The sequence below is a fragment of the Lates calcarifer genome, linkage group LG16_LG22 (genome assembly GCF_001640805.2).
Source record: "Lates calcarifer isolate ASB-BC8 linkage group LG16_LG22, TLL_Latcal_v3, whole genome shotgun sequence".
Lineage (NCBI taxonomy): Eukaryota > Metazoa > Chordata > Actinopteri > Centropomidae > Lates > Lates calcarifer.
In genome coordinates, this window is record NC_066848.1 from 16,340,192 (window position 1) to 16,365,268 (window position 25,077).

At 40.1% G+C, this 25,077-nt stretch overlaps 3 protein-coding genes across 5 annotated transcripts in view; 1 reads left to right on the forward strand and 2 right to left on the reverse strand.

The window, feature by feature from the left end:
* Window positions 1–12,298, reverse strand: part of ugp2b (UDP-glucose pyrophosphorylase 2b) — a 31,198-nt gene extending 18,900 nt beyond the window's left edge. Inside the window, exons 1-3 of one of the 3 annotated variants that reach the window (XM_018661372.2) lie at window positions 12,150–12,298; window positions 9,074–9,201; window positions 6,929–7,036 (exon numbers count right to left, since the gene is read on the reverse strand). In XM_018661372.2, the coding sequence (XP_018516888.1) occupies window positions 6,929–7,036; window positions 9,074–9,172 (207 nt within the window). In that variant the 5' untranslated portion in view covers window positions 9,173–9,201; window positions 12,150–12,298. Of the gene's footprint in view, window positions 1–6,928; window positions 7,037–9,073; window positions 9,202–11,197; window positions 11,568–11,803; window positions 11,823–12,149 lie in introns of those variants that run through there. The other 2 variants (XM_018661383.2, XM_018661363.2) reach the window with 2 other exon arrangements.
* The window catches only part of wdpcp (WD repeat containing planar cell polarity effector), a 95,640-nt gene continuing 82,335 nt past the window's right edge, over window positions 11,773–25,077 (forward strand). The window contains exons 1-2 of the mRNA XM_018661337.2: window positions 11,773–11,921; window positions 12,163–12,260. Coding sequence (XP_018516853.1) covers window positions 11,885–11,921; window positions 12,163–12,260 — 135 coding nt within the window. The 5' untranslated portion in view covers window positions 11,773–11,884. The remainder of the gene's footprint in view (window positions 11,922–12,162; window positions 12,261–25,077) is intronic.
* Window positions 13,822–25,077, reverse strand: part of mdh1ab (malate dehydrogenase 1Ab, NAD (soluble)) — a 14,145-nt gene continuing 2,889 nt past the window's right edge. The window contains exons 4-9 of the mRNA XM_018661396.2: window positions 16,817–16,992; window positions 16,357–16,479; window positions 16,034–16,210; window positions 15,633–15,746; window positions 15,015–15,104; window positions 13,822–14,700 (exon numbers count right to left, since the gene is read on the reverse strand). Coding sequence (XP_018516912.1) covers window positions 14,578–14,700; window positions 15,015–15,104; window positions 15,633–15,746; window positions 16,034–16,210; window positions 16,357–16,479; window positions 16,817–16,992 — 803 coding nt within the window. The 3' untranslated portion in view covers window positions 13,822–14,577. The remainder of the gene's footprint in view (window positions 14,701–15,014; window positions 15,105–15,632; window positions 15,747–16,033; window positions 16,211–16,356; window positions 16,480–16,816; window positions 16,993–25,077) is intronic.

The window sequence follows — 25,077 nt, forward strand, 5'->3', positions numbered from 1 at the left end:
TACAAAAATGACTCACTCAATTGACTCAAGACATCTTACTTTTTAACAGTTTGAACATCTGGCCCATAATCTGAAAATAAAAAAAAAAAAAATTCTATTTGGATTTTTTTTTCCTCTTGAGGAGCAAAACCATTGTACAATCAATCATCATGTCTGTGCCTGACTATGTGGATACCCTGCACTCACTCCACCTTAAACACTTTGATGCAGTCCTATAAAGATTATACTGCGTGGCTGTCACTGAGCCAGATTGGTGCATCCTCCTGCCCCCTTTCAGATCTTTCTCTTCAAGAATACACACACACATATATATATACACGCTGTGGATATATATATCTGTGTGTGTGTGTGTGTGTGTGTGTGTGTTTTCAAGATGTGAGAAACCGCAGTCTTATCCTTGAGAAGACAAAGCCGCAGCATCGCAACAATGCAGGAAATTGTCTCTACCTCCTCAAATCTCCAACATACACACAGACACACGGTATGACCTTTTACAACTCTCAGTGCTGCATGCCGTTAACTCTCCCTGCATGATTGTGTCTGACATTCCAACATTTTCTATTATAGCCTGCAAAGGATACAGTTTACAATCCTCGACCCAAGGACGTGAGTGGAGCAGAGCTCAGTCATTCGTTCACTGTAAAAACTGAACATTTTTATACCTGTATGTGTGTTCAAGACCCTGCAAACAGGGTTGAACAAATGTTTGAGGCCACAGTGTTACAGTACTCTCAATTGATCAGGTCAGATTTACATGCTGAGGCACTGTCAACCTATCTGCATTGGTTGCTATGGTAATGGCATAGGCTAACTGTGCACTTACCCAAAATAAAAACAAAACAGGAAGCTGAAAAATGATTGACATATTAGTTGATAGTGAAAATAATCATTAGTTGTAGCCCTAGACTTGCACAGAGAAGTCAACCATGGTGGAGACAGGGAAATATCTTCAGACACGGTCTAGCTCAGTTAAATCTGAATTTTATCTGAAGGGTTTGACTTAAATACACAGTGACATCAGTATCTCTCAAACACATCTGAATGCAGTCTGCCAATGTGCAATATATCATTAACTGAAAATAACTAACCATAATTATTACATAGTGATTTTAATTTGTGGTCAGCAATCTAGTTCACAGTTTAAAAACCGCTGTCTAGGTAGACCTCTGATCTTGTATTAAAATAGGGTTAGGTCAGCTGTATTTTCAAACAGCTGAGCAGATGATGTCTGTGTTTGCACAGTCTGCTGTTTTACCTGCACCACTGGTCCATGACAGTATCATGCAAATTTTCTGTCAGCAGTGTAAACAGTATTTTGGCCAAGGTTACTACAAGAATGAGACAATTACTTCACTTAAACTTACATATCATGTAAATCCAGTGTTTCTTCTGACTGGTTGAGTCAGTCACACCCACACCTTAATTGTATAATGATATACTGCTATGCTGCTTTCTGTCTTTTTGTGAAATCTGGTAGCAGAGCAACATTCTTGTCATTGTCAGCTATTAAGTCATTTTCGGTGTCCTGCAAACAGAACAGATATACAGAACTTGAAATGATAAACTGCCTTTCCTCGTGTGTGTATGACAGTATTTTGAACATCTTTTGTTTCTGAACTGTTGGTCTGACAAAACAGGAAAACCGAAGATTGTGAAGTATGGTTCTTATTGTTCTTATCTGATTTTTCTTAGGCTAAAAGATAAATCCAGAAAAGATTAATCAATAATGAAGATCACTGTTCCCTGCAACCTGACATCATATTAAGTTTTCTTAATATGTCAGATTGGAGGAATACAGCTACAACTGAAAGCAAAAGCTTCAGTTTCTACACTCATTATCTGATGTGAAGGCATCTGGTAAAACCAGGAGCCCTGAGTCATCAACATGAGGCTCAAATGGCAAAGCATATTATCTGGTGATTGGGGCCCATAGAGAGAGCTCCATCTTCTTCTGCCTGTGTCTGCTCACCACTTCTCTTTCATTTCGTTTGGTCGTTTGCACGATATGAAAAATGACTTTAAGTGCCAAAAATATACCAATTAATTATTGCCATGGCGGGTCAGCCTGTCATTTCCACTGGTTGCAGCAGCAAGTGGGCAATCTGTGTCAAAACTGGCTTTACAGGCCGAAAAGCTGCTGAATAATTCATCTGGTTTGGGGAGATTTTGAATTCCAGTGGCTATCTTTGGCAGCTGTTGCTAAGAAAGTTTAGTTTAACCTTGTGTTCTCATATTTCCTTTACTCTCACTCACAGGGATAGGATGCTGCCAAATGATGCCTCTCTACACTCTTCCCTTCATCAACACTCTCTCTCTCACACACACACACACACACACGGTTTCTCTCTTTCTCGCCCCGTTTCCCCCATCTCATTACTGTGCATAACTGTCATTTTCTATTTCACTTAGTGTTCCCTGCTTCAATTCTCGTCTCGCCACTTTCCTCCCCCAAACTCTAATCTCTCTGCCTCCGTCTCTCTTTATGTAACTCTCAATTTCACTGCAAAGCCTCTTCTTTTTGCACTTCATTCATCTTTTCCTGCTCCTCTCTTCAACTTTAATCTTCTCCATCTCTCTCTTTCACTCTCTCTCTCCAGCTTTTAAGTTTATAAAACTAAACGAGGCGGCTCAGAATCAGAGTTTATTGCAGTTACTTTTAGCTTGCTGCAGATTGAAGAGAGAAAGACTGATGACACTGTGTGTGTGTGTGTGTGTGTGTGTGTGTGTGTGTTTGGTTAAGGAGCCCAGTGCCAGGCGAGCAACTGAGGAAGTTCTGTCAGTGTTCAGTCAGACAGAACCAAACATGGCCGACAAATGCCAGAGAGCAGCATCTCTGGCTTGAGACCAGCTGAACCTGTTTTTCTTTGGAAAGAGGATGTAGACCACAGTGTGAAAAGCGGAGAACCTCCTACTGGGCAACAAATCTTGTTTGTTTGTACTAGTAGAGGAGATATTGGGGAATGTCAGGAATTATAGGTTTCTTTCCTTGAGCACAGTAAACAAAATCCTCATTATACTGGAAGACAATTCCTTAAAGAGTTCTGTTTATTTCTTTTATTTATTATGTTTTATTATCATGTTTGTTGAAGCCAGATTTAAGTTTTGCTACTTTTGAGATGCTGCTTTGATCCAGTGTCAATCCCCATGGGGTTTTGAGAAACCACTTGTGTCACAGAGTGATTCAAGTTTTCTTGTGAAATACTGGATACTCCAGCCTTTCAAGCCTCTAAAAGTAAAGGCGAGTTCATTTCTATACATAGTGGACATCACCTTGTACTGTATATTGGTCTATTTTCAGTGTTTTTACAATATGACACTTTTCAAGCAACATTTGATGTGTTCAGTGGTTCTCCTAAAAGTTTCATCTTAACAGGGTGGAAAAGCCTCAGAAACTGCACTTCCCTTGTATGTGTATGTATGCAGTGTTAGGAACGGACACATATGAAAATCATTGGGTGTCAGTGGAAGGATACGAGTTTTTTTTAAGTGACTTTGAATGAAACCACAGAACAGTGAAACTGATTCATGCAAGCTGGTGAAGAATCTGATCCAAATTAAAACAATCTGCATCATACATTCAATACCACACAGTAACAATAACCACAACATCAGTCTAACTTTAGTTGACATGCATCCTTAAAATTCATGCATCATGCATCCCTGTTTTTCACTACTATTACGGAAAGAGAACTGCACAGACTGAATAAAGTGTCGAGTAATCACAATTTAATTGTCCTGTCAGGCTCTGGCTTTGTTTAGGCATGTGATAGTGTGATTATATTAATGATGCTTTACCAAAGTCCTGACGTTGCCACATTTTTCATTCATTCATTTTACTGTGATGTGTGTTTTGCCACAGTATGTTTGTGGTAATCTTACCTCCCAACAACAACACAGCTGCAGTTTTCAGTTCTGCTGTCGTACTTTCACCATTGCAACAAAATAAAAACTACATGAGGGTAAATCCGTTCTGTGGTGAGACACTAAACAAGGAACACAAGGAACTCCCCGGTGAATTAAAAATAAATGAGGAGATATGATTTATACATTTTTGACTTTGTGTTTGTGTAGATGTTACCAGTTTTTTTTTCCAAAGTAAGTAATTAATAAGAACACACATAAGACCTTTCTCAAGTGCTTCACATGATACACACCGACACATTTGGCTGAGTTCATCACAAAGTCACAGAGGGAGAAAAAGAAAGAAGTTTCTCAGAGTTTGAAATCCAGCCTGCAAACCAACGCTCAGACTCATGTACTCCTGCTGCTCCATTTACCTACTGGCTGTTCTCAAGTTCTGCTCTTAACTGCTCAGCATTCTCTGACTGACACAAAACACTTTGTTCAGACTTCAGGGATCCTCCCTTGAGATCAGACTGAATCAGATAAGTTTGCACTTTTTTAACTTCGTTAAAACCTTTCAATCTTGCACTTTGAAGCTCACACAAAACATGTAAAGCCCAGTGTTCAGGAAACTGAATAGAGAGTGCTGAAAGCATCCCTTGTGACTGAAAACTAAGGAAGACCTAAAAAATGTGCTTGTCCGGTCAAAGAGAACAAGGAAATCCTGCATGACCGACAAAGAAACACTGATGACTTGGCACTTTGACTTTGTAGGTGACCGACCCACAGCTCCATCAAAAGGAAACTTGGGCTCCTGTGGTTTGTCTAGTGTACTGCCAGGAGGATAGTGAACAGTCGATGTACAGTCCACAGAGGTCTGCTATACTGTAAGTAATGGAACATTTAAGTGGGGCATTCTAAAGTCAGTAGGATACTTTTCAGTGTGGGAAAAATATATGGCACAATCTGATCTCTGAATTTGGATGATACCCTGTCTATCTCACCATCACATTACATTACCACTGCATTTTACATTTACATTATGTACTTTTTACCCCACTTGCACGCATTTTACAGCTATGTTTTCTTTGCAGATGATGATTTAACCATACATACGTATTAGCAGTATATAAAATATGAATATATCTGATCCCAATCTGTCAGTCTACAGTACTTCAATTAACCTGTCCTACACCTTGGGGAGTAAGACAATAAAAAAACTCCTCTGTACATGTTATTGGAGAGTGATTTACAAATGTCCACAAAAGGCTTTTAGATTCTGGAAGTTAACCACATTTTAATGGAGTGAAACCATTTACCATGAACTGAATGAGTGATTTATAGTGGATCAATAAAACAGATGAATGATTTAAAGTTTTGTTTGTCTCAGTCAAGTAAACCTTAAAGACAAATACCAAGTAATGACAGGCCATTATGAGAGATAGATGGCTGTCATTGGGAAAGTAGAGGCTTTTTTTTTTAAAGTGACCTCTACTCATACAAAACATCACTTGTTTATGTAATCATTTAAAAATAGAAGAAGGTAACTTATAGTGTGTTCTTACACTGACAAAACATTGACTTCTACTGACTCCACATGGATTTTAGCCAGGAGTTTCTGTGCTTCTATTAATCAAGCTTTAATTATACACAGATAATAACGACTGAGATGGTTAAAGATAGGAGTGATGCCAGATGATCTTATGAGTGAGGCATTCAGGTCATGGAAAATGGTCATAAATGGATTGCCACATACTGCCCTCTGTGAATTCCAGTCTGGTTTAAAGTTGTATTTCCAGTTATTGTGTTGCATCATTTTCTAATTGAATCAACATATGCTCAAATCCCATTTGCCTGTGTCCAGGATATTTTGAGTCATATGTTTATTGCTGTGGGTGCAACCAGATGTGAGAGGAGTTGTCCAAAATCCACAATGGAAAGGAAATGAAGAACAGTGATATAAAATGTGGCAAAAGTATGGATGAGCATCAATTCATTTTTCATCTTGTTTGATGCTTCTGATGCCTCAGCTCCAAGCTGGGTGCTGTTTCATTATAGACAGCTCACCATAATGAATGACAGGTGCTGGGATGAGAGTTTGATCATCTGAAGCCATGACTTAAAACACACTGACTCACTGTGAAAAGCTTCATGTGGCTGCTTGCATTTCAGAATTTAACCCACATGGTGCACCACATCCATAGCCACCAATGACAAGAAAAGAGGTGTTGCAATTGTGACTTAAATAAAAAGACACTAGTCACTTCCGATCTGTGCCCTAGTGAAGCAAGATCTCTACATTTATTGAGCAATGTTGAAGTCTGATGGAGTGCAGACTGTGATCTCTGTAACTCATTTCTATTACTGCCTGGATTCAGACCAGTACCGTTATTATAAGCTGGCACAACTTTTGCTGCAATGTAACGCCATCCAGCAACACTCTACACTGACCAATCAAAACATGCAAGTGTGCATTCCAGGTTGATTACCTTGTAATGTGAGCCACGTCATTTTACTGTTTATCCTGCAATCTCTGAGAATGTGGATAAAATGACAGCTAATTGCTGCCATAATAACGTTCCACGGTTGTTAAAATACACTGTTTTGGCATCTGATAAGCCTTCAGACTCGGTACTCGGTACTCGATACTCGATACGGTTACTCATACTGGACTACCTGGATGGTGTTCATCATCTTACCTGTAACTGCAGCAACACGCCTCCACAAACACTGGTCCACTGGTTAGATATGACTTCTGTTCTCTGTTTAATGTTGGTTACTTCCTGGAGTATTTTTTATTGCTTCTGGGCTTTGGTTTCTCCTGATCCAACTGACAATGTGTGTGTACTCTTTGCCTGGCTTAATCCTTTTGTGTATGTGCAGCACACTACTGCTTAAGTATTTTTTAACAATCATTACTTGTAAGATGCAGAAACATGAAGAGCTAAGTGCAAACAAAGACAAGTTCTTACTTGAGATGTAAATGATGTTAATCTGGTTTTCTCTCTCTCACCATGAACACGTAAAGTCATTCCCTCAAATGACAACACCAAAAAAAGAAAGAAAAAAGAAAAAACACACTTACTGAGTCCTCTGGAGGTCTTTGTATCTTGATCCATTCTACCGATGGTCCTTTCACCTGCAGAAATCTGTGGAAAAGATTCTTGAAGCCCTCAAAGTCTTTCTTGGACACCTGTAAAACACAGGGATTTTACAATATTTTAGCCTTTATTCATTCCAGAAACACTGGCTGAAGTTTGCCATGTCACTAACACAATTTAGCTCATCCACAAATATGACAGATTAAAATGGACCAGTGTTATTATTCTTCATCCTAAATTTCATACAGCTGGTAATCTGGGAACTGAAACTTTAATTGCTGTACTCGTAGAAAGTCATAACAGTCAGCTGAAGCCTGAAATGTAAAATGTGGGCTTGATCATCTGGAAATGACACGAGAGGTTTAACCTCTGCTTGCTAATGCAGCCACTGCAGTGAAACCAGTATGTTTACTAAGTGAGAAATTAAACAATGAAATGGATGTATAATAGATGGATCAAATATGTGGTGCTGCTGAACAAGCTTTAATATTCATCGGTGGACATATTTGATTATAAAGATGCCATTGGTAATTACAGAACTATCTTTTGTCAACTGGAACATTATAATTTTCCGAGCACTGGTATTACATGTTCGTGATGCTGATTTCTTTTTGTCACCCACTATATATCGTGGCTGCAAGATCACCATGCTTTAACACTTAACCATATTTTATCTCTGCAGTTATACACTGATACTCAACCAGTTTATGCATTTACATTTACACTTACATTTAATCATTTGGCAGGTGCCATTATCCAAAGCGACTTACAAGTGAGGGACAACACTAAAGCTTCAGTTCAGTAGGAGACCTTAAATAAGCACCATGTACTAAATCTGTCCAGTGAGACAAAGTTTGACAAAATCAGTGCATTGAAGTGCAGTCAAGTGCAATGAAGATACACAGTAAATGTTAGTTAGGTAGGCAAACTAAATGAAGATGATTGTAATGTACAGTATGTGTACAATACCGCTGTGGATGTGACAGCGTCAGGATGTGATCCTGGACCTCGTGGTTTTATTTGTTTTGGGATAAAATGATTGTATAAACCACCTTGGTGATTTATGTGTAAGATTCCTTTCTATTTAGCAATTTGTAATTCTTCTTTCTGTTCTGCTTTTGCATTCTTATGAGGCACAAAAATAGATACACAAAGATTATAATAAAAATCATTTAAAATACATTTAAGGTCTTGAAAAATGTAAATACTTGATTTCAAATGTGTATTTAAAATCTATTCTGGGAGGGTAAGCCAAATAAATAACCATGCAAGTGGCCTGTCACTGATCTGTTCTACATTTATATTTGTATCTATTTACACCAGAGACCTGCTCAGTTCAACCAGTGTGTAACTAAGAATGCTTCTCTACAGTTTGCTTACATAACTGTTAGTGCTTACCACAAATACAAAAGTTTTTTCTGTGAGCCCACTTGAGTGAAAGTGTGTACAAAGTACAGGGCACGCCTGTGTGTGACAGACTGTCCCTTCTGACCTTTTCTCTCTGTGTATCATTCCATCTTTTGTGATTGCCGGCAGTTTGAGAGCGCCTGGTTAATGTCTGACAGAGGCAACTGGCCAAACCTGTGTGTTTGAATGTGTGTGTGTGTGTGTGTTTTCAGACAAGCCATTTTTATTGACTGTTTGTCTCAAGATTCATGGTTGTTTTACAGCAAAGGAAACTCAAAGAAACAGATGAAATCATGGTCAGTCTAGTGTTCTTGCAGCTGTTTAGGAGACAATTTGGATTTCAGCTTTAGGTTCTGATTAATCAGCTGCTGTGGGTAGTGTGAGTAGTGTCCACTCCCTATGCCAGAATTCTTTTTGGGCAAACATGACGAACCTACTAGGTCTCACTTGGGCTGGGTCTCTCTATTGACGCATTTATATTATGACTTAGACTGTCAAAATGGGTGAATGTTTGCTTAAAAACCTCGCCTACTGCAATTTTATGACATATACTGCGTCTGTAAGCATGTAGGTGGGACCCTCATTGGCACTGCGCTACAGTATGTGTCACTTTTGTGTTTTCCCAGTGTTCGTGTGTGACCCCCACCACCCCCTAAATCACAACCAGATGGTTGGAGAGACAGAGAACGAGAGACAGAGAGAGTGAGTGAGTGTTAGCGTACCTCTCTCTCGGCCCCTGTGGTGGTGTCCAGCAGTTTCTCCAGCTCGGTGTGCATGGAGCTCTCCAGCTGCTGCCGCATCATTTCCTGGAACTGAGCCATCCCTCCGTTGGCCACTGCTTTACTCAGATCTGGACAGGCAAGATAGTGGAAGATGAGGGGACAAGCTTTTACACTGCTGCAACATATGTGAATTCTAACATATTCTTAGTCCTCAAAATGCTTCTTGCTTCTTGCATTTTTACTCATTTTATTAACTCAAATCATCTGTTTTATCTTCGTCTGTCACTGAATGAAACAGTGCATTCAGTGCATTTTGTCCACAAATCTTTTTCAGTTTTGACAAAATAACGAGCCGTAGAAGTGTAATTATACCTGTTAACAAAGCACTTCTGCGCCCAATTATTTTAATTGTCAACTAGCATGAATGGCTTTGGCCAAACCTGTTCACTGCTTACACAGTAAAACGAGACAAATTCATCTGAGAGTCCTGATCCAATTCACAAGCACAGGAGACCGTGCTTATGACCAAATTAACCTGCTGAGCCTGTGTGGTTTTCTGCACTGCGGGAGATGAATGTTTTGATGAGATCCAAATAGTTTGTTTGTTTATGTGCAGGTTAAAAACCAAAGCACAAGTATAACACAGGCACAACAGATGTGCCAGCAGAGCTCAGAGCTTTAAATGTGGCTCCCCCTGAGAAGTAATGAGTAGAATGAAAATACAGTAATAACAGAATTGATATTAAAGACATACTGGCGCTGGTTAATAGCAACATACACACATAATACTAGTTATGACCGAGACAAGACCATTTCCTGGCTAAGTATTTCAGGTATCGTGTGAACAGTCAAAAGAGATCGTGAGAAGCCTTGCGTGGTATTTGATACGTGCCAGTCTGTGTTACAGAATTCTTCATGATTGGTTAACCCAGTAGCACAAAGTAACCTCACCACAGAATTCACTCCCTCTGGCATACAGTCAAAAAACAACAACAGGAAACTATCCTCTGCGGTAAAATGCAACAAGACAAATCCCATGGCAGCAGAAAGAAATGGGAAGAATTTTCAGTTTACCAGCTTTTCCCAGACTTAACAGACCTTTGGTTGATGTAGTGACATTTTAAGATTTTATGATACCTTACCTTCACTTTTTGTTATTAAGGGCAGATAAGACAAGGTGCCAGGTAATATCTGTGACTGTGATAAGTGTTGGGATGTAGTAGAATCTATTAACAGATTCATGATAGCATTTTTAACTGCTTTAATTAATACATTTTAAGTACTTTTGAAGCTGTGTCCATCATGTTTGGAAATTTTTACTTCCTTTACTTCCTAATCCATTTAAATGAATTACTGATTTTCAAAATTGCTGTCAGATGATTAATTGAGCACATTGATTTATCACATCACATCATTTATCACCAACCATCATTTGGAGGTCCTGTTGTCTGAAAAAGCAGTAGTGCAGTGGCTGGAGAATTTAAGAAATTGACAACTGTGGCCAAAAATCAGCTGTTGCTGGCACATTTTGTTTGCCCTTGTTAGATCATGTACAGGCTATGTAACAGGAAATGTTCAGACACAAGTACACAAAAGTGTACCAGATGAGCTGCAAGCCTGAAGCAGTGCACTAAAACCAGTGAATGAATTGAGAACTTTGACCAGAACTCCACACGCCTGAAATAGTTTGTAGTAGCAAATGATAACAGTCATGTGGTGATACCAAAAATAATGTAAAAGAAAACTATAATGTGCCTTCAACAGCTCTCAGATATCAGGACCATCACATGAAGGCAACTCAGTGTTTTAAACTTTGACAGGAATAAAACTGAGCGTGGTAATCACATGTGATGGATCACGTAATAAGTGAGGCAAACTTTTCAGTATCTGTGAGCTGATTTCACTGCCCTGCTGATGTGAATGAATAACAGTGCCTGCAATAAACATACATTTCAAAATGCCTGAAATGTAGGAAAAGCTGATTAGAAAATGTGGCTCTGGAAAATTATTTTAGTCAATGAAGAAACATAAAAACACAGATATGATCCAGGGTTAAAACTAGTTGTTACTATCCATTTTTAAATTTCAACTTAAGGGTGAAATATGCTCCACAGCATCCCTTACCTTGTACATAAAGTGCCATGTTTCAGCTGCCAAGTAGGGACCAGTTCAGCAATATACAGTTAAATAATGAGACAAATACGAAACTCTTCAAGTTAAATATTCCAGAAATTAGTCAAAGAGAGAACCGGAGTGTCATTGAACATACATCCCGTAAATGAATAATAGAAAAAAAGTTTCTTTGAGGTATCCTTGAAGCCAGTGGGTCATTCATTCAGAGGTGTGCAACCCTTTAAATCCAATCACCAATGACGCTCTGGAGGGTAGGACATCCTGTCTACCTCATAAAAAAAAAAAAGAAAAAGCAAAACAAGGACAACATTCAACCGATCACACTTATCTCTCTGGACAGCGGCCAAATGTAGTCTCCCAACATGAAGCTGGATCTGATCTAGGAGAATGTTTTACAGCTTGCGGTGGCTGCCTCTCATTCCCCCGATACTGTAATCCACGTCACAAATCCTGGCTGTGAGACCCAACCTCTGGCCATGTTCGTCTTTTGCCTCGCCCCCTGCCCGCACTTTTATTACCGTAGTATTATAGCGTCTTTTTCCTAACACCAGAGTCCACTAAGTTGTACTACCAACACAAATCCAGTCAATTATTTACCACTGAGATGCACACCAGTGACTCCATCCGCATGACCTGCGTGTCTGACGGGGAAACTCCGGAGGCTACAAGGCTGCGGAAATGAATGAACGGTGGATAGGGTGGACGGAGGGGGACGGTATGTATTCAAGAAACAAGGAATGTTAATGCTGCATGGCTGCAGGTTTGACATGTCAAGTCCATGAACGCAACACGGCAAGTAAAAACGACCGTTGTTGATTGATGTCGACAAGAAAACCCATTGAGCTACAACGGCTAACCTGAACACACGACACTCAACGCAACTCGCTTGGGAAAACGGCCAAATGTCACAATGTTAATTTTAGATTTAAAACCATTTTCTTACTGTGTGACTGTAGGATGCTGGCGGAAGAGAAAGTCGATGGGGTCGGCCTGGTCCTGCGGGTCTGAAGGACCACAGCAATCCCGTAGAGGAGAACACAGACAGCGAGGAACAGTAATGTCAATGTTTTTTCTTTCTTGTTTTAAACAAAGGTTTTCACCTCATAACACCGGTCTCCTTTCGACATCACTGTGTAAAAAAGAGAAAAAAAGTAAAAACTGGAGAACTTAAAAAAATTCAGTAGTTTGAAGATTCTGAGCAGAGACGAATCGAAACGTTGCAGCAGGATGACAGCCAATGAAAAGGCTGTTTTTCGGTGACGCATTTTTGGGCTACCAATAGATTTCTGCAACGTGCGACATGTTTTCTGACAATTCCGGGTAGAAGAACACTCGAAATTTTGGATATCCGTACTTCATAATTGTGTAATATTTTAAAGCAACCAAATCTTTTAAAGTATATCCATTTATAATGAGTAGTATCAAACTGTCTGGGCAGCATCAAACATCCCACAGATACATATACCACATTTACCCCATTCAGAGGTAGATGAAGTAATCAAGTTCTTATTCAAGTAAAAACGTCAAAATACTCCATTAAAAATAAATTCTGTGTTGAAAATGTTACTTAAGTAGAACTACTCGGTCCACACTGTGAACATACTCCATTACAAGAAAAGCTGCGTTACATAAGTAAAGTATGGGGGTATAATCAAGTGTCCCTGTGACTATTTTATCATTATTACTGACGTATAAATGTGTAAGAAGCATTTTACTGTTGGTGGTTTATACACTGTTGAATAATGTAATCTGTAATAATATGTTGTATTTTAAAAGCTTGTCACATTTTGTATTTAAAAGCTCAATTGGTAGAGTAATAATAATCATAGCTATCAGATAAATGTAGTGCAGCAAAAAGTACATTTTCCTCTGAAGTGTAATGGAAGAGTATAAAGTGTAAGAGTCCACAAATGAAGTACAAGTATCTCCAATTTGTGTTTAAGCACAGTGTTTGGATATGTGTATTCATATGCACAGATCTATCAAGTATAGGGAATTTTTTGGGTAGATTTGTCTCTTTTAATGACATAGTTTAAAAAAAAAATCATAGTTAAATTCACAATGTCACATTGTGAATTTAACAGATGTTACATAATCAGTCCTCAGGCTGCTGGGAAGTAAACTATTAGGAAATGCTTCCCCCACATGGTGAAACTGTGACATTGCACTGTACTTCATTTCCTATTGCAATCGTAGTCAAATGGTTAGGTGCGGGCAAAATCTGACCCTTCAATGAAAATATATTAATTTTATTCTGCGTCCTAATCAAAAGGGCAGACTACTGGTGGTCATATTTATTGCCCCCATCTCCTCCACCTTACAGTTCTATCATTTGCAAGTTTGTCTGTCAATCACCTCATCCATCCCAGCTAATGTAATGCAGGTTTGTCAGGGACAGGGTCTTTCCCTGCACAGGGAGAAGCAGGGTAAACTTTAAGATAGGTTGTCAATCTTGTATTTTGTATTTGGAGCTGTTGTGCAGTCCAAGAACCATTTCCCTACAGGAACAATAAAGTATGTTATTAAAGCAGTATTGCAACTTGAGACATGGTAGCTACTCCATGCTTATTTGTTTGCCTGTAAGATGAAAAAAGGGAACATCATCAAGAAACAACTACTTTTTTCAGTTATTTTATTGTTTCAGCTTAAAAGTTATCCATTCCAGTGTTTGAGGACTTAGTGCATCACTGACTATATGTAACAACCATCCATTAACTTACCCCCAGAGAAAAAGTATTGGAAAATAGCTGGTAACAAATTTGGTGGACTTTCAGTATATACTGTATACTTACGGTGGAGTTATACTTGTGTGTTAGGATGTACTGCAATCCTGCCAAAGGTGTCTATAGTGTCTACTAAATAGAGGACTAATACCATGCAATCATTTAAAGCCAAAGAGTGGCAATCATAATGAGTAGGTTTGTAGTGCACCTGGCTTTGCTACATTACAGAATATGTCTGGTGATACTGAATAGGACAAGATTGCTGAGCTTTTCTAAGTTGTCTTCACTATCAACACCATACCATCTCCAGCGGTATTGGAAACTTGTGAAAGAAAACACAAGCAACCCTAGCTAGCCAGTCACTGGCTGCATAATCTCTGTTGCTACTGTACATTTGTTAAAAGGTGCACTTCAGTGTAAGTGGCTGAGTGCATAGGTTCTAGGTTTTTACTACACAGCCTTCCAACACACAAGTATAAATCCACCTTTACACTCATAAACACTTACTCTCACTCTCTCTCTGTCACACACACACACACACATACACGCATACAGTAATGCAGGGGTTGGTGGAGTGCTTTATCACAGGCGTGCGTCTGGAGTTTTGGGGCTGTCTAAGTGCTGGGAAGGTGGCCCTGCAGGGTCTAGTCATACTCCCAGGAAAGCCACAGCTGTGTCTCTCTCTTCTAAAAGCTCTGCTGCTGTGGCGTCCATCTTCGATCGGGAGAAATCATTGATGGCAAGGCCCTCCACGATCTTCCAGCTCTTGTCCTGAGGAAACAGCATAGTTCCATGAGTTTTGTATTGTGGGATATACACTAACAAACAATTCTCTGCACTTTTAACTGAGAGACTAATTTAATGCCCCCTGCTGACCTGAAATCATTGTTAGGTGTCGTTACAACAAAAGGTGCAACAAAGCACATTTCTGACCACACCCAGCACATTTGGTGATACTGAAAGTGGTCAAAGGAGAAACTAGCAACCAGAGAGGGCAGTGAAACAAACAAGTCAAGAAACGCCTTTAACTGAACAATTAGAAATCAACTATCTGTATTTACACCACAAGGTTAGACAAGCCTCACCTTAATCTGGACAGGGAATGAGTAAATGAGGTCATCTGGGACTCCATAGGAATTGCCAGTGGAGTAAACCCCCATAGAAGTGAACTCACCCTGAAAAAAACAGGAGAAACCCGTTAAACCTGCAGTGCTGAAATATCATGTTACTTATTCAAGTCATTAACATTAAAAATACAAACATGGAGCAAAATCAATTGTACATCATGACAATTTTTTTCTCAGATTTAGAAAACCACACATACCCAGTTTGTGAAACTGTGAGCACAAACCAGATATTAACGTCCACAAAAAGATGCACAAATTCAGTTAATTACATTGTTGAGGTCTCCCCACATTGCAAGACATTAATGACAGTTTGACAATCATAATTTTAATCTCTAGGCCTGCTGACTTCAAAGAGGCCATTTACAGTAAGTTGAATTGAGTAACAACATGAAACAACATGAAAAAAAATTGCATAGATACTGTCTCTCAGCTTATTTTTCATTTCCACTTTATCATATACCAAAAAATGAGGATGGTTTATGGTCTATGCTATTTGACAGCCACTTCTAGCCTGATTGCAGCAATCAGCAGACATTCCCATGTCAGATCTACAGTATAATTAAACATGTTGTTTACCTCTGGGGTGCCTGACCAGATGTCTCTCATATGGTCACAGATGGCCTTGGCTGCAGACATGGCACTGGACAGTTTCCGGGCCTTGATGACTGCAGCGCCTCTCTGCTGCACTGTCTGTAACACAGGAACACCGTGGACCATTATATGGAAATGCAGTAGCAGTCTAAAGGGAATGTGATCTGAAGTAGTGAGCATAAAAGGTTAGTTTGAGATACTGAGTTCTGCAACTAGTTTCAGTTTTATCAAGGTTCTAAGGTAAAGGGTGAAGGCTTCACTGTCTGCAGTCATTGTCTGAATTTTGTTGGAGCATCAAAAGCAGCTGAGTAGCAGACACAGGAGCTGTATATAAATACTAAATGTTTCACACTCAAATTGATGAGAGTAAGTTATCATCAACTCACAGCAATGAAATCTCCTTTGAGCCAGGCATCATCTTTGACTGCATCGAAGCAGGCAAGCTCACTGCCGGACATTTGGACCAGGCAGTGGTGCACGTCTGGGTACTGGGTGGACGAGTGGTTGCCCCAGATGATCACGTTCCTCACATGGGTGGCAGGAACGCCACAGCGCATCGCCACCTACGGGACAAGAAGAAAATTCTGTTTTCATGATCAGAAAGAAATGGAAAAAAAAATGGAAGGCTGACAACGTGGCTGCTAAGAGTCCAGTGTGTTAAGTGCAAATAGAGTTGGAAGTGCAGCAGAGGCACCTAAAAGGAGCCCACCTGAGAGCGAGCCCTGTTGTGGTCCAGGCGGGTGAGGCAGGAGAAGTTCTCTTTGGGGATGGAGGGAGCAGACTTGGCTGCAATCAGACAGTTGGTGTTGGCAGGATTTCCCACAACCAGCACCTGAAAACAAAGAGACACACACAGATTTTAAAATAGAACCTGAGTGACTCATCTGATGTAATTTAAAGTAAACTCATTATTTTAAGAGATTAATAGTGGCTCAATAACAGTCCCATCTCCTCCTTGGGACAGACTTACTCTGTTTAAAACTTTCTGCTGTTGATTTTACATCTTAACGGAGTAGAGCCAAAAACAGCAAGCTTGTATTATGCTTAATTATACAGATGGACAAAAAAATTTTTAGATAAGCATTAGAAAATAAACTTGTACTCCTGTAGTATGCTGCCAATATGACGTAGAGTAGAAAAGGGTTATAACCTAGGTCCTGTGTCATTACCTTCACGGTCTTCTTAGCGTACTTCTCCAGGGCAGCTCCCTGACTCTTGAAGATGGCCACGTTGGCTTTGAGCAGGTCCTTCCTCTCCATTCCCTCCTTCCTAGGCATGGAACCCACCAAGATGGCTGCATCCAGGTCCTTGAAGGCCACCTCCTCTTTGTCAGTGGGAACAATCTCTGTGGAAAGAGAAAACAAATTAATTAATGGTGTTGATTGAACATATTCCATATGTACTTACCTAAAAGTGGTGCTTTGCCACGCCTCACAGATCTGGGATTCATGGGTCAAGACTTTGCCAAAAAGAAACTTCAGAATGGTGCTTAACACACACAGTCTCAAAGTTATGGCTGTAAGTCACCAATTTTACTAACTTTCACTGAAACTGAAAAGCTTTTGTTCCTCAGTGTGTTTATTTTCACATTCAATGAGATTCTACAATCTCCAAGCCATCAAATTCATTTTTGGGCATACTCCCATTTGGCTGGAATTCTTGATAAAGGTTAAGAGAACAATGAACTTATAAAAATAAATATATTATATTATAAATATATTATATAATATATATATTAATAAAATATATAATATATATATATATATATATATATATATATATATATATATATATATATATATATATATATATATATATATATTCTAAATAATTTGCACCAAAGTACACATCCAAAGTTGTTTTCGTCTATGCAGTATATCTGCAAATTACCACTATGACAATTCCCATCTGAAATATCGTAGTTTGAACCAAACTTAATGAAAAGTCTTTCCATCTGTTCTAAATCATACATGCATATGGTTTTGAGAAATGCATTTTGGAGCTGTCCCATGAGCGACCAGTGTTGTACTGTATGGCTGGGCCCATCTCAGTACGTGAAGCGTTGTCTTTGCAGCACAGTTGGTTAATACAGGGGCCTCTCACAGCCCCTGTCCAAACAAAGGCAAAGGATAGCACCATTTCAAGGGAAAAATTCCAGGTCACAATGGAGATTATACATAATGGCGCCTCACGACTGATGTCATGACAGCAGTTATAGTGGCGACACTGAAAAACCTGATGGAAATCCGAGTCCATATTTACCAAGTGTTCCAGATAAGGAAATAAGGAAATGAACTGTCTTAAAGTTGTTACAGTGATGCATATTTGGTCCTTGGAGGAAAAAATTTGACCAAGTTTCAAAACCAAAGATAATTCATTTGACCTCTGCCAGGATTCAGGAGAGTGGAATAGTTATCTGAAGCTGTTACTGGCAGTGAATGATATTCTGGGAAGTGTAGAAATATATAAGATACAATGCTGATTTAAAATACAAATTTTTCATTGAAAACTAATTGATTAAAAGAATCTTGTGGCTGATTTTGTTTGAGATAAAAATTCCATCCAATTTACGCTTAACTAAAAACAGGGATATATAGCTGCAATATCTAATATTTGGGAGGTACCCACTATGATTGCATTTATCTATCTAATATGCTGCCATAGTTGATCATTTCCTTTGCAAATATTGTTGTGAATGTATAATCCTTAATGTTGTGGTTAAATGGGCCACATAGGCTAGAATGCTCTGCCATCCCTACATATTTGAAGTTATAGTCAAAGTTATAGTACATAAGGTATGGGCAAATTGAGAAGGCATAAAGTCAACAAATAACTAAACCATACTGGATAAACAGGAGTGTGTGTTTGCTCCATAGCAATGACATTAAAACTGTTGGAGTAGAGATTCATTCATCTCTGGTGCCAACCATGCAGAAATTGCATGCATTCATAAATGTAAAGAACTTTAAAATAAAACAGTCCACTACATCTTTAACCCAGCATCTAATGTGTAAATAATGTTGCCCTAATGGCATTTAGGGGCACCAGAAGGCTGAAAACTATATGGAAGCCTTTATTAGGGCCCGAGCAACGAGTTGCGTGGGCCCAACGGGGCCATGCAACGAGTTGCAAGGACCCTCTTGTTTTCGGTCTGTTTATTATTATTATTATTATTATTATTATTATTATTATTATTTTTTTTCTTCTTTTTCCGCCTCTTAGATCGGCTTTTTGAGGGCCTTAACATGCGTGAAAACTTACCAAAATTTGCAGACGCGTCAGGCACGGCGAAAAATTTAATAATTTAGGGGTCTTGAGCATGGGCGTGGTAAAATGCCCTCGGTAGCGCCACCTACATTTTTAAACGGAACAGCCCCTCAAGCCCGTTGCGCCTAAAAATCTGAAAATCTGCACACATATGTAACATCCCATGACGCACCAAAAAGTCTCTTGGAGCCATATTCTAAACCCAACAGAAAGTATTTTTATTTTGACCGGAAGGTGAAAAAATTGTGTGTTTTTGGCCATTTCCAGGGGTCGCTTGAACGCGAACTAGTCCTAGACGCATTATCCCATTGACTTCAAAACTTAATAGTATGTTCTTAAGACATAGACGATGTTAAATTGCGGCAGATTTTGAGTTTTTGTTGAAGGGCGTGGAAGTTATGGCCCCTCAAAGTTCGATTACTCGCCACGAAACAGGAAGTTGCTTTATTTTTGCTATATTTCGGCCATACTTTGTCCAAACTGCATCAAACTTTACAGGATTGTTAATGGTACCTATCTGCACACATCCATATGTCAATATTCATACAATTGTTGTAGCGCCACCTATTTATAGCAGGAAATGACATATTTTATAGTGTGATGTCCAGTTTCTAGACGGGTGACCAGATTCACTTCAAATGTTGTCAGCCCCTCCTTGACAATTTTTGGAAGACTGGCTCCGAAAATTGTGAGTTTGGGTCGAAGCGTGTGCCGGTTCTGGCCCGTCAAAGTTCGGAAACCCAACTTCCTGTTTGAAACCTCAGATTTTGGGGTAACTTCCTGTTGCGACTCTCTACTTTATCCTACAGATGGAGCCATTGTATTACTCTTTGATGGGTTTTTGGAAGGGGGTCTCTGTGTGTGTGTGTCTGTGTGTGTGTGTTTGAGGGGGGAGGGGAAGAGGAGTTGATTGAGTCTGTGAGAAGCTGCCACAGGGAGGTTACAGTCAAGAGAGCCATGAGCTGTCACAGATGATGAGTTCTGAAAAATATTATCACAGAAAATAATTAGCATAAAAGCTTTTATTTTAAATTTGTTGCAACAAATTCAGGTTTCTTACAGCATTTTCCTTATTGAAAACTAAATTCTACCTGAAATGTATCAATAAAAATCTTCTTTTGCAGTTAATGTCACCAGTTTATAGTTTAGTTTTAATAGCATTCCCTGTCACTGATGTGCCTTTAATTATCGGTTCTATCAGGGATCATTTATGTGTTTATCTTACGGGGGTGAGCCACCTCACAGGTTGGTTATATTACCTGTTGACCTCAGCTCAGTGAGCTAAGACAATGTTTAATGCAGTGTTTTTTCTGATATGAAAATGGATATTATTCAGCACATCTAACCTCAGCAGGCCCCTCTTCAGAAACTCATATCTGCAGATGTCAAAGCTGGCTCAAACGTTGTCCACAGTCTCATGACATGTTTAACACGAAGCACAGCACGCTGGTTAAGCTCATGGCAAACTGTTACTAACAGCTAAAATGAAAGCTTGTCTGTATGTAGTCTAACTGGTTAGTTTGTCACTAATCTCCAAATTTTGCAAATTGCTATAAACTTCACTCTCTTAAACCAGTAACAGTCTGAGCTGGACTGATAGGGGTCTGTATGGATAAAGATAAAATCCTAATGATACCCATCCCTACAGCTGGTTAGTGGCTTCGCCCTGACTTTAGGCAGATGAGATATTCACTGTTCAAATAACTTCATTATAACCCTTGTTTAAGCATAAATGATTTATATATGCACCCAATAACAGAACTTGCAAAAAAATGCTTTTGCTCAAAGCTCAAAGCTTGTAAACTCAAGTTAAAACTGAGTTTTATCTCCTTTTGGGAGGGGGTATCTGTGTGTGTGTGTGTGTTTGTGTTTGTGTTTGTGTTTGAGGGGGGAGGGGAAGAGGAGTTGATTGAGTCTGTGAGAAGCTGCCACAGAGAGGTTACAGTCAGGAGAGCCAAGAGCTGTCACAGATGATGAGCTCTGAAAAATATTATCACAGAAAATAATTAGCATAAAAGCTTTTATTTTAAATTTTTACATCTCGGAAGTGTGAACTGTTACGCCAGCGTGTGCCCTGCGACCTGCGTTGACCCCGCGGTTGCCGGGGTCCCGCGGTCGCCGCTCCCCCGACGGGCGCCGGGTGCGAGGGCCCGTTCAACGCTGCTCGCAGCTTTAATTAGGGCCCGAGCAACGAGTTGCGTGGGCCCAACGGGGCCATGCAACGAGTTGCAAGGACCCTCTTGTTTTCGGTCTGTTTATTATTATTATTATTATTATTATTAGGGCCCGAGCAACGAGTTGCGTGGGCCCAACGGGGCCATGCAACGAGTTGCAAGGACCCTCTTGTTTTCGTTCGGTTTATTATTATTATTATTATTATTATTTTTTTTCTTCTTTTTCCGCCTCTTTGATCGCCTTTTTGAGGGCCTTAAAATGCGTCAAAACTCCTGAAAATTTGCAGACGCGTCAGGCACGGCGAAAAATTTAAGAATTTAGGGGTCTTGAGCATGGGTGTGGCAAAATGGCCTCGGTAGCGCCACCTACATTTTTAACGGAACAGCCCCTCAAGCCCGTTGCGCCTAAAAATCTGAAAATCTGCACACATATGTAACATCCCATGACGCACCAAAAAGTCTCTTGGAGCCATATTCTAAACCCAACAGAAAGTATTTTTATTTTGACCGGAAGGTGAAAAAATTGTGTGTTTTTGGCCATTTCCAGGGGTCGCTTGAACGCGAACTAGTCCTAGACGCATTATCCGATTGACTTCAAAATTTGATAATTTGTTCTTAAGACATAGACGAAGTTAAATTGCAAAAGTTTCGGACTTTTCATTGAAGGGCGTGGAAGTTATGGCCCCTCAAAGTTCGATCACTCGCCACAAAACAGGAAGTTGCTTTAAATTTGCTATATTTCGGCCATACTTTGTCCAAACTGCATCAAACTTTACAGGATTGTTAATGGTACCTATCTGCACACATCCATATGTCAATATTCATACAATTGTTGTAGCACCACCTATTTATAGCAGGAAATGACATATTTTATAGTGTGATGTCCAGTTTCTAGACGGGTGACCAGATTCACTTCAAATGTTGTCAGGACAGACTTAAGGATTTTTGGAAGACTGGCTCCGAAAATTGTGAGTTTGGGTCGAAGCGTGTGCCGGTTCTGGCCCGTCAAAGTTCGGAAACCCAACTTCCTGTTTGAAACCTCAGATTTTGGGGTAACTTCCTGTTGCGACTCTCTACTTTATCCTACAGATGGAGCCATTGTATTACTCTTTGATGGGTTTTTGGAAGGGGGTCTCTGTGTGTGTGTGTCTGTGTGTGTCTGAGGGGGGAGGGGAAGAGGAGTTGATTGTGTCTGTGAGAAGCTGCCACAGGGAGGTTACAGTCAATAGAGCCATGATCTGTCACAGATGATGAGCTCTGAAAAATATTATCACAGAAAATAATTAGCATAAAAGCTTTTATTTTAAATTTTTACATCTCGGAAGTGTGAACTGTTACGCCAGCGTGTGCCCTGCGACCTGCGTTGACCCCGCGGTTGCCGGGGTCCCGCGGTCGCCGCTCCCCCGACGGGCGCCGGGTGCGAGGGCCCGTTCAACGCTGCTCGCAGCTTTAATTATTATTATTATTATTTTTTTTCTTCTTTTTCCGCCTCTTAGATCGGCTTTTTGAGGGCCTTAACATGCGTGAAAACTTACCAAAATTTGCAGACGCGTCAGGCACGGCGAAAAATTTAATAATTTAGGGGTCTTGAGCATGGGTGTGGTAAAATGGCCTCGGTAGCGCCACCTACATTTTTAAACGGAACAGCCCCTCAAGCCCGTTGCGCCTAAAAATCTGAAAATCTGCACACATATGTAACATCCCATGACGCACCAAAAAGTCTCTTGGAGCCATATTCTAAACCCAACAGAAAGTATTTTATTTTGACCGGAAGGTGAAAAAAATTGTGTGTTTTTGGCCATTTCCAGGGGTCGCTTGAACGCGAACTAGTCCTAGACGCATTATCCGATTGACTTCAAAACTTAATAGTATGTTCTTAAGACATAGACGATGTTAAATTGCGGCAGATTTTGAGTTTTTGTTGAAGGGCGTGGAAGTTATGGCCCCTCAAAGTTCGATTACTCGCCACGAAACAGGAAGTTGCTTTATTTTTGCTATATTTCGGCCATACTTTGTCCAAACTGCATCAAACTTTACAGGATTGTTAATGGTACCTATCTGCACACATCCATATGTCAATATTCATACAATTGTTGTAGCGCCACCTATTTATAGCAGGAAATGACATATTTTATAGTGTGATGTCCAGTTTCTAGACGGGTGACCAGATTCACTTCAAATGTTGTCAGCCCCTCCTTGACGATTTTTTGGAAGACTGGCTCCGAAAATTGTGAGTTTTGGTTGAAGCGTGTGCCGGTTCTGGCCCGTCAAAGTTCGGAAACCCAACTTCCTGTTTGAAACCTCAGATTTTGGGGTAACTTCCTGTTGCGACTCTCTACTTTATCCTATAGATGGAGCCATTGTATTACTCTTTGATGGGTTTTTGGAAGGGGGTCTCTGTGTGTGTGTGTCTGTGTGTGTGTGTGTGTGTGTGTGTGTGTGTGTGTGTGTTTGTGTTTGTGTTTGTGTTTGAGGGGGGAGGGGAAGAAGAGTTGATTGAGTCTGTGAGAAGCTGCCACAGAGAGGTTACAGTCAGGAGAGCCAAGAGCTGCTTTACACGCGGTATAAAAACTTCAGTTAAGATTTGAGCTGTCACTTGAGAAAGCATCATGCCAAAAACTAAGGAAATCACTGTAGACTTGAAGAATTGTCGATGCTTAGGAAGCAGGAGAAGGATATACCAAAGTTATAACAGCATTTCCAAGCGTCAAGAACTCAAATGAGAAACGCCACCGAGAAATTCAAGGAGAGCCACACTGTGCAGAACAAGCCTGGCAGAGGTAGGAAGCCAAAGATTTCAATGACCCTGGAAAGAAAACCAGTTAGAGACCTGTCTAAAGAACCCATAAACGCTGCCAAGACACTAGTGAATGACTTAGTTAAGTCTGAAATTGTAGTCTCAAAGAAGATTACATGAATTCATGTAATCTTACCATATGTCTCCCCTTGACCAAAGCTGAGCGTGGATTGATGCTGTCTTTACAGTTTGGTTTTGATCAGTTAGGAAATTTCACACGGGGTCAGCTGATTTTTTCGTGTTACTCAGTGTACGGCGACAGGAAAAGTTCACTAGGTCCTCCAGCGTCGAGGTGAACCAGCTGAATATAAGCCACTCAAGTTGACGACAAGTGCATTGAAAAGTAAAAGCTGCTGGCCTTTACCTTTTCTTTGTCAAAGCGCCTGTTCGGCCAGTAGTTAGTAAAGTAATATTTTCAGCGTTGTCCACAGTCTCATGACATGTTTAACACGAAGCACAGCACGCTGGTTAAGCTCATGGCAAACTGTTACTAACAGCTAAAATGAAAGCTTGTCTGTATGTAGTCTAACTGGTTAGTTTGTCACTAATCTCCAAATTTTGCAAATTGCTATAAACTTCACTCTCTTAAACCAGTAACAGTCTGAGCTGGAATGATAGGGGTCTGTATGGATAAAGATAAAATCCTAATGATACCCATCCCTACAGCTGGTTAGTGGCGTCGCCCTGACTTTAGGCAGATGAGATATTCACTGTTCAAATAACTTCATTATAAGCCTTGTTTAAGCATAAATGATTTATATATGCACCCAATAACAGAACTTAAAAAAAATGCTTTTGCTCCAAAGCTCAAAGCTTGTAAACTCAAGTTAAAACTGAGTTTTTATCTCCTTTTGGGAGGGGGTATTTCTCTGTGTGTTTGTGTGTGTGTGTGTGTGGGTGTGTTTGTGTTTGTGTTTGAGGGGGAGGGGAAGAGGAGTTGATTGAGTCTGTGAGAAGCTGCCACAGGGAGGTTACAGTCAGGAGAGCCAAGAGCTGTCACAGATGATGAGCTCTGAAAAATATTATCACAGAAAATAATTAGCGTAAAAGCTTTTATTTAAAATTTTAACATCTGGGAAGTGTGAACTGTTACGCCAGCGTGTGCCCTGCGACCTGCGTTGACCCCGCGGTTGCCGGGGTCCCGCGGTCGCCGCTCCCCGACGGGCGCCGGGTGCGAGGGCCCGTTCAACGC